Source organism: Schistocerca serialis, chromosome 1 (genome assembly GCF_023864345.2).
Source record: "Schistocerca serialis cubense isolate TAMUIC-IGC-003099 chromosome 1, iqSchSeri2.2, whole genome shotgun sequence".
Lineage (NCBI taxonomy): Eukaryota > Metazoa > Arthropoda > Insecta > Orthoptera > Acrididae > Schistocerca > Schistocerca serialis.
In genome coordinates this window covers 485,474,808-485,493,165 of record NC_064638.1, presented here as the reverse complement: position 1 = coordinate 485,493,165, position 18,358 = coordinate 485,474,808, and the positions used below count along the sequence as shown (strand labels likewise).

Below are 18,358 nucleotides of genomic sequence, written 5' to 3'. Positions count from 1 at the left end.
AATATCTGGGTATATGCGTGCGGAACGATTTGAAGTGGAATGATCATATAAAATTAATTGTTGGAAAGGCGGGTACCAGGTTGAGATTCATTGGGAGAGTCCTTAGAAAATGTAGTCCATCAACAAAGGAGGTGGCTTACAAAACACTCATTTGACCTACCATATTTACGCGAATCTAAGCCAGACTTTTTTTCCAGTTTTTGTAATCCAAAAAACCGCCTGCGGCTTAGAATCAAGTGCAAATCAAGCGGAAGTTCTGAAAAATGTTGGTGGGTGCCACCACAACTAACTTCTGCCGTCGAATATATGTAGCGCTACACAGGCATGCTTTGTAGGCACAAAGATAAATAATGGCACCAAAACCTCTGCGTCAGTAAATAAATTTAAAAAAAAAGGTGGAAGACGAGCTTTTTTCCTCCGCCCCGAATTTCGACCACTGCATTTTGGTACATTATCCAACGAAGTAAATACAAATTCCGTATTGTACATCTTCGAATGCAGCAGCATTTCAATGTACTATGAAAATCCGACTGGCAAGACTGTTTGGGAGGTTTGTCAATATGGCCAACTCTACGTTCTGAATTTTTTCCTACCTGTGAGAAGAGATGGTTGCTAATAGGAACTTTTATGAATTGTGAATCACATGCAGTATTTTCTTCACCATAAGAATAATAGGAATATAAGCATTTTGCCATGTATTGTTTCGTGTTTGCTGCTATCTCATTTAAATCCTGTCTGCCTAATAAACTACTAAACTAGAGTAAGACAACAGCAAACGCGGAAGAATATACATATCATGTCATGTTTATATTCGCATTATTCTTATGCCTAATAGCGATACAGTCAGAAATGAAGCACGGCAATTGACTAGATTTTTAAATCTAAGATGACTCTGATTTCTGTGCAGAATGTAATGAACTAAAGAGGCACCAGCAAAGATTTTCAAACGGAGAAAAATTTTCGCCAAACTTTCGTTCAGAACATCATCTATCATACGCAGTCTATTATTTGGTTCTTGTTGATCATTATCAAAGAAAGCAGTAGTGTAATTAACAACAAACAGCAGTCTCTTGCCATTGTTTTGCTAATGAGACGATTCCTCTCTTTTTTTTTTTTTTTTTTATTGTAAGCGGTGGTAGCGAGCACAAAAGCAAGCCATGCTGCGAGCGGCGAAAGGCCGTAAACGCGCCCTATCAGAATGCAACAATCAATGCACGACACAGTACAGTAATGCATTTTCAGCGTAGAGTGACGTAAACACCTATAACAAAGAAAACGGCACTTATCAGATCAAAGAAAAATAAGCAATCAATTCAAAGCAGACGAAGCACGTGAAAAAGGAAGGGTACCTGTATAAATACAGACGGAGCGCCTGACGCATAGCAATGGCTACCTGGTAAACCTTAACTGCTAAGCTTACGACTCAAACCAAACTACTGTAGCCGTATCGTCATTCATTCGACCTAAATTGTGTCTCATATTACAATAGACCAACTTTGTTTCGATTTGGAGATGGCCTAAAACTTTTCTCTCCCCTTGAATTTCGAGTCTCAAATTTCAGGTGCGGCTTAGATTCGGGAAATTTTTTTTTCCTTGATTTTGAGTCTCATTTTTCAGGGATGGCTTAGATTCGATATTGCTCATTAGTGTGGGATCCGTACCAGATTGGGTTGACGGAGGAGATAGAGAAGATCCAAAGAAGAGCGGCGTGTTTCATCACAGGGTTATTTGGTAACCGTGATAGCGTTACGGAGATGTTTAGCAAACTCAAGTGGCAGACTCTACAAGAGAGGCGCTCTGCATAGCGGTGTAGCTTGCTCGCCAGGTTTTGAGAGGGTGTGTTTCTGGATGAGGTATCGAATATATTGCTTCCCCCTACTTATACCTCCCGAGGAGATCACGAATGTAAAATTAGAGAATTTTTAGTGCGCACGGAGACTTTCAAACAGTCGTTCTTCCCACGAACCATACGCGACTGGAACAGAAAAGGGAGGTAATGACAGTGGCACGTAAAGTGCCCTCCGCCACACACCGTTGGGTGGCTTGCGGAGTATGAATGTAGATGTAGATGTAGATATGTGATTTCCTGTCATAAAAGTCATGGTTCATAGTAACTTCTCTTCTTAACATGTATAAATCATTTAGGAGACAATCAGAATACCCATATTAGATTGCTTGCAGTGACGTTATCAGAAAATGAAAATGAATTGCTAAATTATTTAGACAAGACACCTTCATGGTGTGAAAATGCCCATTGGCCTCGAATAATAAAATGTGTAAAGTCTTCCATGTGAATACTGAGAAAAATCCATTAAATTTCAGTTACATGATAAATGAAACAAATTTAGTAGTTGTTGATTCAACTACATACAAAGGGACTGCAATTGTGAACTGCTTAAATTAGAACTATCACAGAAAATGCTGAGGGAAAGGCAGACCAGAGAAGGGGAAGGCAAACCAGACACTATGTTTTATTAGTAGAACAATTAAAATGAGCAACAGATGTAGCAGAGAGCCAACCTATACTATACTTGTCCATCCTCTTCTGGAGTGTCACTGTGCAATGTGGGATTCTTACCAGAGATGATGAATTAGGTTGCAGTCATCAAAACAAAGGAGTTTTTCATGTGCTGAGGTTTTATCATGAGATTTCAATCAACAATATTTTGTTGACTTCCACCTGCATGGAAAGAAATTACCCTAATGATAAAATAAGAGAAATCAGAGTTTGCATGGAAAGATTTAGATGTTTTCATTTTTCCCACATGCTATTCAAGAGTAGAACAGCGGAGAAAAGTCTGAAAGTGTTTGTGATGGTGCAATACACAAAATGAGAGGATGGCAACCATTCATCTAGAGTGGACTAATGCATGGAATGCACCAATCCCCTATAGATGAGTCGTTGTCTTGTCATATTTTATGTACTGCATAGTAATTATGTAGATGTACCAGATTAAGAACACAAATCTTGTAACAAAAAGCTGTGACAGCTGGAAAATTGGATGGCCAAACAATCATTCCAACCTCATAAAAATGCCAGCTGGATGAAAGGGACATAAATTAAACCTCTCAGATACTTCTCATAGTCTGAAAGATACAGTCAAGTACCTTTGGGTGCACTTATACAGATACCTGAACTGGCACACCCATGTACTCCATATCCTCCACAAAGCCCTATTACAACAAAACTTTATAAGCAAGGCTACTTCCACTGGTGCTTACAATCACATCTGCTTCATAAATTTGAGCATACACACCCATGAACAAGCAGCAACAATTATTACCACAGCACACGAGCTGAAATACCACAAACGCAACTGGTTAAACTTTGAATGATATATGGGTGACACACCTTCCAAAATGAGGAAAATATGGAAGACATCATAATAGACATGTCAAAAACACTCCAAACACAAATACATATACTCTGCACACACTGTTGCACAAAGCACATTACACATATACACCAAAATGAAAAAATATGTAAAATAAGCGAAAGGCAATCACTTACCTATGGAGGATTGATGCATGGTGCACAGAAACACATAATAGAAAAAAATTAACACTAGCTTTTGAGCTCTTGCTGTTTTTCTTGTATGAGTATCCACACACACAAAACCACAAAGACACCTAAACACCCACACTTGCAGTAGCAGTGAATGCTACTGTGAACATGGGCATTTGCTTGTGTGTGTGTGTGTGTGTGTGTGTGTGTGTGTGTGTGTGTGTGTGTGCGTGCACGCACTTGCAAAAAGCACACCACACACAGCAGTTTCATCCCATGAAACTTAGCAAGGAAACTATCCTGTGGCAAGGAAACAATACTTCTTTGAAAAAAACAGACCAAAATGCAAGCCCATCTTGACAACTTAAGGAATTTGCAACTCCAAACACACAACAGACAAAAAAATATGATGCCACTAGATGCAGAACTAGAACAGAAAGCAAAACACACACACACACACACACAAATGAAAATTAACAGAACAAGCAGAATTGTTGCTTCACAGAAATGCAGATGCAGGGTCAGCATGATACTGTACAATCTGTAACATGCTATGAAAACCCTCCTCCAGCAATCTTCTGTCAACATCTCTCTACTAACCATCAAACCATTGCACCCATTAATTAAAAGACAATAAAAGAAAATAAAGTAAAATTAAGAATCAGTATTTACTTAAAGTACTTTTTTAGCATGACAGAATAAAATGTAACATTAGGAACAGTTATTTGTGATAGTCAGTCACAAATTCTTCTACACTATAATAATATTTACTTACTAGGTATTTTTTTAAATGATGTCCATATTCTTCTGGTTCATAATTTTTAAATTTTTCATGAACTTTATATCCCAGCCTCATATCCATATAGTAAGTTGTCTTCTCCAGCAGTTTTAGCCTATGAGTTGGTAGCTTATACTGATATTTGTTTCTTGTTTCATAATCATGCTTAAACAGTTCCTCAAAACAGTCCTCAAAAAGTTGTGGGTTTTGTTTAGAAAACTTAATTGTCTCATACATATAGAAGCCAGGAACAGTCATAAGATCAAGGGCCTTGAAAAGAGGTCTGCACGATTGTCTTTTTTCTGCACCTGCCATTTTCTGTAGCCTAAAGACTCTCTGTAAGTTTGTTTTCTCTGATCCCCAAAAAATTGTACCGTATCTAATCACAGATACAAAATATGCATGATATACAACTTTTTTGACTGGTATTTCTATTATACTGCTTATAACATTCATTGCAAATATTAGACTATTTAGACGGTGACACATGGCATCTACATGGCCTGTCCTTGATAAATTCTTGTTCGGCATTACACCTAGAAATTTGATACAGTCTGTGTTGGCAAGGTGATTGTCCTCATGTGGTATTTCTAGTATATCCTGTACAGCTTGTTTTGTGCTAAAGTAAATGATTTGTGTCTTTCTTAGATTTAATTTCAGACCATTATTTCTCACCCAGGTCTTAATTTGTGCCAGAGGCTGCTGAAGGTGACTAATTAAATTTTCACTTTTCTTGCAACAGACTATTGCTGTAGAGTTGTCTGCATGAAAAACAGTGTCTGAATTTATGTTAGTTGACAGGTCATTTATATAATATAAGAACAATATTGGCCCAAGGACAGATCTTTGTGGCACACCTTGTTCTATCTTTTTCCAACTTGAAAAGAATGTCTTACCCATTTCTTCTATTACTATTCTTTGTTTCCTGTTCAATAGGTAAGATGACATCCATCTCAGCGAATTTTCACTAAAACCATATGCTTGCAGCTTGCGAAGTGGTAGTTTGTGATCTACTGTGTCAAAGGCTCTACTTTGGTCACAAAAGATGCCCAATACATTCATATTTTTATTTAGATTACTACTAATTTTTGTAATAATGGCTTGCACAGTGCAGTGCCCTCTTTGGAAACCATGCTGATTGTTCTGGATAATATTATGTAGCTCATTATAATTAACTATCTGGTTAATACGGCTCTTTCAGATGTTTTGGAAAATATTGATAACAATGAGATTGGTCGATAATTGCTAAATTCATCGTGTCTGCCTTTTTTTTAAATGGGTTATATTTCAGCATACTTCAGTCTATTGGGAAAACATCCTTCCTTGAAAGATTAATTCATTATAAGGGACAGAGGATGTGCAATACTATGGGTGATTGCCTTTATTATTTTTGAAAGAATTTCATCCCATCCTACAGAATTTAAATTCATCAAGGACTTTATGATATCAGCTACTTCAGAATAGGATATACAGATGAATTTAAATTTAGTGGGGTTACATAAACTGGAAACAGGGTACACATTTGGCAATGTATGTTCATCAGTTTTACATGAATTTATGAAGGGGCTGGTTGTTGATGAAGATAAGAAACAGTAAAGGTCTTGCTACTGCATATTTTTTAAGATGCCATCAGTACTCTCAAGTACCACCTTCTGCTTTCTGCTGTGTAGATATGACCCAATCCACCACCCAGTCCACCTCCTGGTTGCTACCATTCAAACCATAAAAATCAGCTTTCTCTAAGAATATATTGTGTTCTACACAGTCAACAGCTTTTGACAAGTCACCGAAAATTCCAATAGGTGACATTGTGTTATTCATTGACTCAAGAATTTCATTTGTTACAGATAAAATAGCCAAGTATGGTGACCTGTTTTTTTGAAAGCTAAACTGGTTTTTGTTGAGGGTGTTGTGAGTATTGAAGCGGTCTACAATTCTTTTACACACCAATTTCTCTAATATTTTTGAGAAGCAATGTAGCAGAGATATTGGACAGTAGTTGGACACATTAGATTCAACTCCTTTATTAAAAAGTGGTTTTGCTGTAGCAAACTTACAACACCTTGCTGCATTGAAAATGTGATGCAGTTAAAGAGAGAGCCGACTCGTGGTGATAACATATTAGACCTTCTAGTGACAAACAGATCCGAACTATTTGAAACAGTTAATGCAGAGCAGGGAATCAGCGATCATAAAGCGGTTACTGCATCGATGATTTCAGCCATAAATAGAAATATTAAAAAAGGTAGGAAGATTTTTCTGTTTAGCAAAAGTGACAAAAAGGAGATTACAGAGTACCTGACGGCTCAGCACAAAAGTTTTGTCTCAAGTACAGATAGTGTTGGGGATCAGTGGATAAAGTTCAAAACCATCGTACAATATGCATTAGATGAGTATGTGCCAAGCAATATCGTAAGAGATGGAAAAGAGCTACTGTGGTACAACAACCGAGTTAGAAAACTGCTGCGGAAGCAAAGGGAACTTCACAGCAAACATAAACATAGCCAAAGCCTTGCAGACAAAAAAAAATTATGCGAAGTGAAATGTAGTGTGATGAGGGCTATGCGAGAGGTGTTCAATGAATTCGAAGTAAAGTTCTATGTACTGACTTGGCAGAAAATCCTAAGAAATTTTGGTGTTATGTCCAGACACCCTGTGACCAAAATGGTACTGAAACAGAGGATGACAGACTAAAGGCCAAATTACTAAATGTCTTTTTCCAAAGCTGTTTCACAGAGGAAGACTGCACTGTGGTTCCTGCTCTAGACTATACATATAGAAGGAGGGGTGTGCTATAAAACTGAAAATGTATACCTGGTCATAGTGCGATTTTGATACTCATGTAAAAATGACAGAACTTCGATTGGTATAATGTTACAAAATGTCATGCACAGAACTGAAATTTAACTTTAGTCAGATGGCTGCATCCTTAGATTCAATCACATTAACCCGTCGTCGTATGTCCATTTTAGTAAAACAATGTAATTCTTGGTTGTTACAGGTGAAAGAGGTACAATGCATTCTTCAAACAATGACAGATTCATCTTTGGTTGTAATGGATGAACTATGTCGAGGCACATCATGCGAAGAGGGCACTGCTATGGCATGGGCATTGTGTGAAGATTTTCTGCGTACAAAAACATTTGCTTTTCTGACAACACACTTTATGTTTCTTACTAATCTTGAAAAATCACATACTAATGTTGTGAAGTAAGTGAGAATATAACATTATGTTTTATATAGTCAATTTGAAAGTAAAGAATTTTTTGACATGCATTTGTTTACTTCTGGATGCTCAAACTAGATATGAATAATCAAAGTGAAATCATGAAGAAGGCTAAAAGGTAAGCTAGCAGCTATAAAAATGTTTGATTCGAGGATAACCTTTTCTTAATGCCACTAACTTATCAAATATCCCTACAGTTAAACTTGTTTGACATTCTTTTGTGAAAAATGAAAACGTATCTTTTAGAATTTTGTTCTCTTTCAACATAAAATGAAAACATATATCCAGCTCTCCCCCCCCCCCCCCCCCCCCTCCCAATATTTCCCTTCCTATTTAATGCTTCCTTTTCCAAAACTTGAGACCCATTCATTGTTTTTATGTTCAATTATACATAGCCTTCCATATTTCATACTAGTAAACAGATGTTATGTCTGTTCACATTGGGTTTAAATTTCATTTTGTCCATCTTTTCCAGCTTAAATGCCTTTTTGACATGCCTATGAAAATTGTTTTGAGCATCTGTTTTTTTTATCTGCTTATTCTATAAAAGTTACAGGGATACATCAGCAATGAGCTTATCCTCTATTTGGAACCTGCTGAGGCTATGATTAGAAACATTTAGTTGGACATCTAATTTCAATCACATAAAAAGGAACATCAGATCAGTTGAGATACACAGTTGGCAACAATGAGGTTAAGAGTATGATAGATGACAATTCTGTATTCAGACATACCGACAGAGGGTTAAGAGATACTGTAAGTCTGCTGGCATTCATGTAGATGTGTCTAACAGCTTCAGTGCCCTGGAAGCTGTGGACAACATCGTGCAGGTAACCCAAGGCATTAAAAAAAAGTCAAAGTAGGGAAATATGCAAGCCAACACTAATAGTAATCAGAGGCCTAAGAATATCAGAGGGGCCCTTCTGCTAAGGATTATTCACTGGAGGGACAGTCTACTAACTTTGGATAAAGTATAACATCTAACTACGAGGGCGGTTTGAAAAGTTCTTGGAATCACCGCGAGAGGTCAGTACGTGTGCAACGAGTTGTTCACGTGATATTCATTGGACTGTTTCCTGTAAACATATGTTACATCAGTGCTCTTGGAAGAGAGCTGTGGCGGTAATGTGGCTCTGTTGTTCCCATGTAGTGATTTGCAAAGGTGGAAAAAATCGAGATTCGAGCAGTGCTTAAGTACTTCACACAGTAAAGTATGAAAGCAAAGGACATTAATGCCAATTTCCAGAACACACTGGGGGACTCTGCTCCTTCATATTCAAATGTTGCCAAGTGGAAAAAAGAATTTAAATTTGGTCCGGAGAGCTTAGATAATGATCCATGCCGTGGTCGGCCAAGATGTGTCACCTCCATGAATCATTGCAAAAATGCACAAAACGGTCATGGAGGATCGCTGATTGAAAGTGCATGAAAGTGATCATGCTTGCCAGATGTCATTTGAAAGAGTTATATATTACATTTTAACTGAAGAATTAGAAGTGAAAAAATTATCTGGAAGATGAGTGCTGCAACTCCTGGTGCTGGATCAAAAACATGTGCTGTCGCCATGGCAGAATTACACAAACTAAGCTATGAAATGTCGCCACACCCACCTTATTCACCTGATATGACTCTGTCAGCTTCCATCTCTTCCCAAAACTGAAAATTTTTATTGATGGACGAAAATTCACTTCAAATGAAGAACTGATAGCTGGAGTTCACAATTATTTTACAGGCCTGGAGGAAACTCATTTTCAAGATGCGATCAAGGCACTGGAACATTGTTGGACCAAGTGCATTAATCTATAAGGAGACTACACTGAAAAATAAAAAAGGTTTTGGTGATGTAAGTACTATTTTTCTTTTCCGTTTTGAGAACTTTTCAAACCACCCTCGTAGTAATTTTAAATCAAGAACAGGATTCAGAGACATCACATGTGATTTGGACTTTCTAGCAAAATATCTTGGTAAAGAAATTCATTTAGTGATTATTGTGGATGCTGGGAACAAAGGAGGCTATAAGCTCAATTATACCACTAAGGATGATATCAGGCACATTACTTAGAATGATACCCATCAAGTTTCATGAAGAATTGTGAATTGTGTTTTATTCATCTCATGACATACATTTGCAATCGATTTGGTTTGCATACAAGAGACATGTCAAAAATTTATAAAACAATTACAATGATTTTTACATTAATAAGTAATAGCACTATAATAATTAACAACACTATAAGGATAACACATTGTACCCAGCTCAAATTTCCAGTTTGTCCTGCATGAATACATCTGCTGAGTAATAACACTTCAGTGTCAGTTCCTCAAATAGCTTTCTCTTAAGTGAACCTAAATTCATCTGTGTCAATTTGTTCCCTTTTAATTTATTACAAATTTTCATTCACATGTATTGAGGTCCCTTGTCATACAGACTGAGGCGGTGGGTGGGGAGCTTAAAATTTTCTTTGTTTCGGGTATCATGTGAGTGGACAAAATAGTTTCCATCAAATAATTCATGTCTGATGTACAAAAATATAATAATCTCATATATGTATAAGGATGGCAGAGTTAATATTTTAAGTTTTCTAAATAATGGTCGACATGGTTCCTTGTGATTTGCAGTGCGCATATTTCGTATGATTTTTTTCTGTATTTTTAGTATCTGCACTATGTTTGTTGAGTTACCCGAAAAAACAATACCATACGTAATAATGTATGTGAAGTAGCTTGTATATACTACTTTTCATGTGTCCATGCCAGTTGCAGTTGACAATATTTGCATTGCAAATGCAAAGCTGCTCAATTTGTTTGCCAGGTATTCAATGTGTGCCCGCCAGCTCATATTTTTATCTGCACTTAAACCTAAGAATTTGACTGGGTCAACTTCTTCTATACCTTGGTTGTTGTGTACGATTGTAATCTACTCACATTTTGACTATATGGTTCTGAACTGCATCACGTGAGTCTTAGATAAATTTAGATTCAACCCATTCAGCTGAAACCAAGTTTCTAAGGTACTGAGGGTACTGATCACAGAGTTTTTTCCGAGTCCTGATCTTCGACTAAGACAGAAGTATCATCTGCGAACAGAACTGATGTGTAGCTGATATTTAATGGTAAGTCATTAACTTAAAAGAGAAATAGGACTGGGCCTAATATGGAGCCTTGTGGAACACCCTGAGATATTTTTTTCCAGTCAGAAAAATAATATGTGCCATTTGAAGAAATGCTAACTCTTTAGTTTCTGTTGGATAAGTAGGATTTGAGCCCTTGTAGAGTACTGCCACTAATGCCATACTTTTCTAGTTTGTAAACAAGCAATGCATGGTTTACAGAAACAAACGCCTTTGTGAGGTTGCAGAAAATTCCTCCCACCTTATTTTTCTTGTCTAATGATGTGCTTATTTTCTCAATGAAGTTGTTTACTGCATCGATGGTGTTTTTACCCTGCTCAAAACCAAATTGTTTGTTTAGAATAACAGAATATTTTGCAATGAAATTTTGGATTTATGCAACAGCAAGTTTGTCAAATATTTTAGATAGGACTGGGAGAATCGAGTTAGGACGATAATTTCCCATGATATCTCTTGATCCCTTCTTGAAGAGTGGTTTGACATCAGCATATTTCAGTACCTCTGGGAAACAGCCCTCTTCAAAAAATTGATTTATTATTTGAGCTAGTGGGTTTGCAATTCTGTTGTGTACCACTTTAATAACTTTGGTGGGTATTCCATCCCAACCTGCAGGTTTTTTGTTTCTTAATGTTAGAATAGCATTTTCTACATCCTGCACAGAAACTTTTGAGAATTTTGTAAGGTTTTCAGAGTGTTCGTCTAGGCCAAAGGGATTTACTTTGTTGTGATAATCTGTTACATCTACATAAGACTTTGCTACATTTATAAAGAATTCATTAAAGTACTCTGGTATTTGAGTTGGATTTCCAATAGTATTTCCTTCAATATCAACTTCTGAAATTTCTTGGTTACAGGTTTTAACACCTAACTCAGATTTAATGACAGACCACACAGCCTTTGTCTCATTTTTATGATTTAAAATTAGCCTGTTATTTGCCACTTGTTTTGCTGTCTTGACAACTCTTTTAAATATGGTTTGATGGAGTCTAACATATTTAATGAAATCAATATTTTTATTATATTTTAGTTCTCTGTGCAGTTGCCTTTTCCTGACACTGGAAATTTTTATGCCCTGGGTAATCCACTTTACTGTATTTGTTATTTTACTGCTGCAGAGTCTGGGTGGAAATGTTTCATTAAAGTCTCCAAGAAAACTGTTTAGGAATTTCTTAAAGTTTTCGTCACTTGAGTTACAATAATCAAAAGGCCATGTTTTATCTCTTAGCTTCTCACTAAATGTTAGCAACTTTTCTTTGCTAAAGTTCCTGCTCATATGGGTTCTCATACGTGAAATGTTCCTGTCTGTCTGGTCAATGCATGTTGCTGATTGCCCATTGTCTCTGGTAGATTCAAAGAAATTCAATTTGAAATCATATTTCTTTACTAAATCAGTGAAACATGACGCATGGCTCTATCACATGTGATATCAATATTAAAATCAGCAGCTATTACAACTTTTTTCTTTTTTTCTCTGAAAAGGTCTTCTAGCATAATTTGAAGCTTAGATAAGAATAGTTCTGTTGTTGACGTCCCTGGAATTCTGTATATTGAGATTATTATAACATTTGCTAGTGAGTCCACTATTTCTACACAATAGCTCTCATTCTTCATTTAAATAATGAAAACAGTTTCTGGTCTCATAATTTATATCACTATGTAGAAGTATACATGAGCCTCCACATGACTTGTTTCTTCTGCAAAAGCTACTTGCTAATCTGAAGTTCCTTATTTTGTTTAGAATTTTAATTGTGTCTTCAGTAAATCAGTGCTCATTTAAACAAACAACTTTAATCTTTGCACATTCTGACAGAATGATTTCCAATTCATCTATTTTGGTGCTTTTATTGTTAGAAGCATCAATGTTTAAGCCATTTATATTCCAGTGGATAACATACCTACTTTGACTATCACTTACAGGCTTTAGAACATTTAATGCCAGATAATGGTTTGGTTCTATCTTTCTTAATGCTACACAAGTTTTTTCACCCCCATCACTAATTATAAGTTTCCCTAATTTTTTATGATCTGGTAAGTATCTAGGAACATCTTACTGAATATTTTTGAGCCCAACCTATTCAGATATAGACCATCTTTGGCAAGACACTTTGCACTTAGAAATTTGTTGGGATCAATGAAAACGACTCCTAGTTTATTGCACTGTTCTTTAATATTGCTGTTTATTCTCTGCATATAGCTGTCACTCACCGAGCTTCTGTACACAATGTCATTTATTATTATTCTGGAATTCGGGTAGAGTCTTCTGGCCAGTCGGATGAGGCTTCGCGTGTGGTTTACAATTTCTTCCTCACTGTTGTTTCGAAACGAATTTGTTCCCACATGGATAAAAACACCTTTTGGATTTCTGCTATGCTTATCTGCTGCGTTCTTTCTTGAGTTTAAGACATTGTTTAGGTGTGTATGCAATTGATGTGTCCTGATTCCAGGTCAAACGCCGATTTCAGAGTTTGGTACGACTATGGTTTTCAACAATGAGTAACCTATAATAAGGAATTCACTTTCTGTCTTATTATAATGCTTCATACTGTCTTTTTTTGTAGATTACCCTGGTCCACTTATATTTGTTTGATTCTTCAGTTTCTTTTTCTTTCATAATGGCGGCTGAATTTTTTCGTAGTTTGTCAGTTGTATCACTCCGCGTATTTGCCGAAGTAGGTCCATCTAAGACTGAAGTTTTTTCACATGCACAACACTTTTCAAGTTTCAGTGCAATATTTTCTTGCTTTAGGAACGCCAGTTCTGCTTTCAGAGCATCAATGTCATTTTGAAGTAGACGAATAATTTTGTCCTTAGAACTTAGTGCGGATGTTATTTGTGCATTCTCGTCACTAGTACAGTCGAGGCATGTCCACTGAATATACTCATTTATAAATTTAAGATACACATTTGCACACTTCTCATATAATCAAAAGTTGCACTTAATGCATCAAATTCCCTTGACTACACGTTTTTTACACTTTCTGCACGAAGAACCATTTAATTTCAATTGATTTTGCAGCATCCTATCACCACACAATCCTACCGGCGCCATCTTGACTCTCTGATGAGAGAACATTCCCAAGTGTCAATAAATGATCTTGATAAAACTTTGTGGGTGTATAGAAGGGGCAAAAAAAAAAAAAAAAAAACACATCCTTTCGTCTTTCCCTCTCCTTCCCTCTTTCCTGATGAGGCAACCGTTGGTTGCAAAAGCTAGAATTTTGTGTGTATGTTTGTGTTTGTTTGTGTGTCTGTCGACCTGCCAGCGCTTTCGTATGGTGAGTCACATCATCTTTGTTTTTTATTTATATATATATATATATATCAAAAAACAAAGATGATGTGACTTACCAAACGAAAGCGCTGGCAGGTCGAAAGACACACAAACAAACACAAACATACACACAAAATTGAAGCTTTCATAACAAACTGTTGCCTCATCAGGAAAGAGGGAAGGAGAGGGAAAGACGAAAGGATGTGGGTTTTAAGGGAGAGGGTAAGGAGTCATTCTAATCCCGAGAGTGGAAAGACTTACCTTAGGGGGAAAAAAGGGCAGGTATACACTTGCACACACACACATATCCATCCGCACATACACAGACTCAAGCAGACATTTGTAAAGGCAAAGAGTTTGGGCAGAGATGTCAGTCGGGCAGAAGTAAAGAGGCAAAGATGTTGCTGAAAGACAGGTGAGGTATGAGCGGCGGCAAATTGAAATTAGCGGAGATTGAGGCCTGGCGGATAACGAGAAGAGAGGATATACTGAAGGGCAAGTTCCCATCTCCGGAGTTCTGACAGGTTGGTGTTAGTGGGAAGTATCCAGATAACCCGGACGGTGTGACACTGTGCCAAGATGTGCTGGCCGTGCACCAAGGCATGTTTAGCCACAGGGTGATCCTCATTACCAACAAACACTGTCTGCCTGTGTCCATTCATGCGAATGGACAGTTTGTTGCTGGTCATTCCGACATAGAAAGCTTCACAGTGTAGGCAGGTCAGTTGTTAATCACGTGGGTGCTTTCACACGTGGCTCTGCCTTTGATCGTGTACACCTTCCGGGTTACAGGACTGGAGTAGGTGGTGGTGGGAGGGTGCATGGGTCAGGTTTTACATCGGGGGCAGTTACAAGGGTAGGAGCCAGAGGGTAGGGAAGGTGGTTTGGAGATTTCATAGGGATGAACTAAGAGGCTACGAAGGTTATGTGGACGGCGGAAAGACACTCTTGGTGGAGTGGCGAGGATTTCATGAAGGATGGATCTCATTTCAGGGCAGGATTTGAGGAAGTCATATTCTTGCTGCAGAGCCACATTCAGAGTCTGATCCAGTCCCAGAAAGTATCCTGTCACAAGTGGGGCACTTTTGGAGTTCTTCTGTGCGAGGTTCTGGCTTTGAGGAGATGAGGAAGTGGCTCTGGTTATTTGCTTCTGTACCAGGTCGGGAGGGTAGTTGCGGGATGCAAAAGCTGTTTTCAGGTTGTTGGTGTAATGGTTGAAGAATTCCGGACTGGAGCAGATTCGTTTGCCACGAAGACCTAGGCTATAGGGAAGGGATCATTTGGTGTGGAATGGGTGGCAGCTGTCATAATGGAGGTACTGTTGCTTGTTGGTGGGTTTGATGTGGATGGACGTGTGAAGCTGGCCATTGGAATGGTGGAGGTCAACGTCAAGGAAAGTGGCATGGGATTTTGAGTAGTACCAGGTGTATCTGATGGAACCAAAGGAGCTGAGGTTGGAGAGGAAATTCTGAAGTTCTTCTTCACTGTGAGTTCAGATCATGAAGATTTCATCAATAAATCTGTACCAGACTTTGGGTTGGCAGGCCTGGGTAACCAAGAAGGCTTCCTCTAAGCGACCCATGAATAGGTTGGCGTACGAGGGGGCCATCCTGGTACCCATGGCTGTTCCCTTTAATTGTTGGTATGTCTGGCCTTCGAAAGTGAAGAAGTTGTGGGTCAGGATGAAGCTGGCTAAGGTAATAAGGAAAGAGGTTTTTGGTAGGGTGGCAGGTGATCGGCGTGAAAGGAAGTGCTCCATCGCAGCGAGGCCCTGGACGTGCGGAATATTTGTGTTTAAGAAAGTGGCATCAATGGTTACAAGGATGGTTTTTCGGGGGTAACAGACTGGGTAGGGATTCCAGGCGTTCGAGAAAGTGGTTGGTGTCTTTGATGAAGGATGGGAGACTGCATGTGATGGGTTGAAGGTGTTGATCTACGTAGGCAGAGATACGTTCTGTGGGGGCTTGGTAGCCAGCTACAATGGGGCGGCCGGGATGATTGGGTTTGTGAATTTTAGGAAGAAGGTAGAAGGTCGGGGTGCGGGGTGTCGGTGGGGTCAGGAGGTTGATGGAGTCAGGTGAAAGGTTTTGTAGGGGGCCTAAGGGTCTGAGGATTCCTTGAAGCTCCGCCTGGACATCAGGAATGGAATTACCTTGGCAAACTTTGTATGTAGTGTTATCTGAAAGCTGACGCAGTCCCTCAGCCACATACTCCTGACGATCAAGTACCACGGTTGTGGAACCCTTGTCCGCCGGAAGAATTACGATGGATCGGTTAGCCTTCAGATCACGGATAGCTTGGGCTTCAGCAGTGGTGATGTTGGAAGTAGGATTAAGGTTTTTTCAGAAGGATTGAGAGGCAAGGCTGGAAGTCAGAAATTCCTGGATAGTTTGGAGAGGGTGATTTTGAGGAACAGGATGTGGGTCCCGCTGTGACGGAGGACGGAACTGTTCCAGGCAGGGTTCAATTTGGATAGTGTCTTGGGGAGTTGGACCATTAGGAGTAGGATTAGGATCATTTTTCTTCGTGGCAAAGTGATATTTCCAACAGAGAGTACGGGTGTAGGACAGTAAATCTTTGACAAGGGCTGTTTGGTTAAATCTGGGAGTGGGGCTGAAGGTGAGGCCTTTGGATAGGACAGAGGTTTCAGATTGGGAGAGAGGTTTGGAGGAAAGGTTAACTACTGAATTAGGGTGTTGTGGTTCCAGATTGTGTTGATTGGAATTTTGAGGTTTTGGAGGGAGTGGTGGAGCTGGAAGTGGGAGATTGAGTGACATGTCTGCCCAAACTCTTTGCCTTTACAAATGTCTGCTTGTGTCTGTGTATGTGCGGATGGATATGTGTGTGTGTGCGAGTGTATACCTGTCCTTTTTTCCCCCTAAGGTAAGTCTTTCCGCTCCCGGGATTGGAATGACTCCTTACCCTCTCCCTTAACACCCACTTCCTTTCGTCTTCCCCTCTCCTTCCCTCTTTCCTGATGAGGCAATAGTTTGTTGCGAAAGCTTGAATTTTGTGTGTATGTTTGTGTTTGTTTGTGTGTCTATCGACCTGCCAGCGCTTTTGTTCGGTAAGTCACCTCATCTTTGTTTTTATATATATATATATATATATATATATATATATATATATATATATATATATATATATAAAAACAAAGATGAGGTGACTTACCGAACATATATATATATATATATATATATATATATATATATATATATATATATATATATAAAAACAAAGATGAGGTGACTTACCGAACAAAAGCGCTGGCAGGTCGATAGACACACAAACAAACACAAACACACACACAAAATTCAAGCTTTCGCAACAAACTGTTGCCTCATCAGGAAAGAGGGAAGGAGAGGGGAAGACGAAAGGAAGTGGGTTTTAAGGGAGAGGGTAAGGAGTCATTCCAATCCCGGGAGCGGAAAGACTTACCTTAGGGGGAAAAAAGGACAGGTATACACTCGCACACACGCACATATCCATCCACACATACAGACACAAGCAGACATATTTGGTCTTTAAATATGTCTGCTTGTGTCTGTATGTGTGGATGGATATGTGCGTGTGTGCGAGTGTATACCTGTCCTTTTTTCCCCCTAAGGTAAGTCTTTCCGCTCCCGGGATTGGAATGACTCCTTACCCTCTCCCTTAAAACCCACTTCCTTTCGTCTTCCCCTCTCCTTCCCTCTTTCCTGATGAGGCAACAGTTTGTTGCGAAAGCTTGAATTTTGTGTGTGTGTTTGTGTTTGTTTGTGTGTCTATCGACCTGCCAGCGCTTTTGTTCGGTAAGTCACCTCATCTTTGTTTTTATATATAATTTTTCCCACGTGGAATGTTTCCTTCCATTATATATATATATATATATATATATATATATATATATATATATATATATATATATATATATATATATAATGGAAGGAAACATTCCACGTGGGAAAAATTATATATAAAAACAAAGATGAGGTGACTTACCGAACAAAAGCGCTGGCAGGTCGATAGACACACAAGCATGCTACTCTATCCTGTGCAAGCTTCTTCATCTCCCAATACGTACTGCAGCCTACATCCTTCTGAATCTGTTTAATGTATTCATATCTTGGTCTCCCCCTACGATTTTTACCCTCCATGCTGCCCACAATACTATATTTGTGATCCCTTGATGCCTCAGAACATGTCCTACCAACTGATCCCTTCTTCTTGTCAAGTTGTGCCACAAACTCCTCTTCTCCCCAATCCTATTCAATACTTCCTCATTAGTTACGTGATCTACCCATCTAATCTTCAGCATTCTTCTGTAGCACCACATTTCAAGGGCTTCTATTCTATTCTTGTCCAAACTATTTATCGTCCATGTTTCACTTCCATACATGGCTACACTCCATACAAATACTTTCAGAAACGACTTCCTGACATTTAAATCTATACTCGATGTTAACAA

At 38.6% G+C, this 18,358-nt stretch overlaps 1 protein-coding gene across 1 annotated transcript in view; it reads left to right on the top strand.

The window, feature by feature from the left end:
- LOC126484459 (mutS protein homolog 4-like) overlaps positions 1-18,358 on the top strand; it is a 302,928-nt gene that overhangs the window by 263,339 nt on the left and 21,231 nt on the right. The window contains exon 14 of the mRNA XM_050108020.1: positions 7,285-7,493. Within this exon, the coding sequence (XP_049963977.1) occupies positions 7,285-7,493 (209 nt within the window). The remainder of the gene's footprint in view (positions 1-7,284; positions 7,494-18,358) is intronic.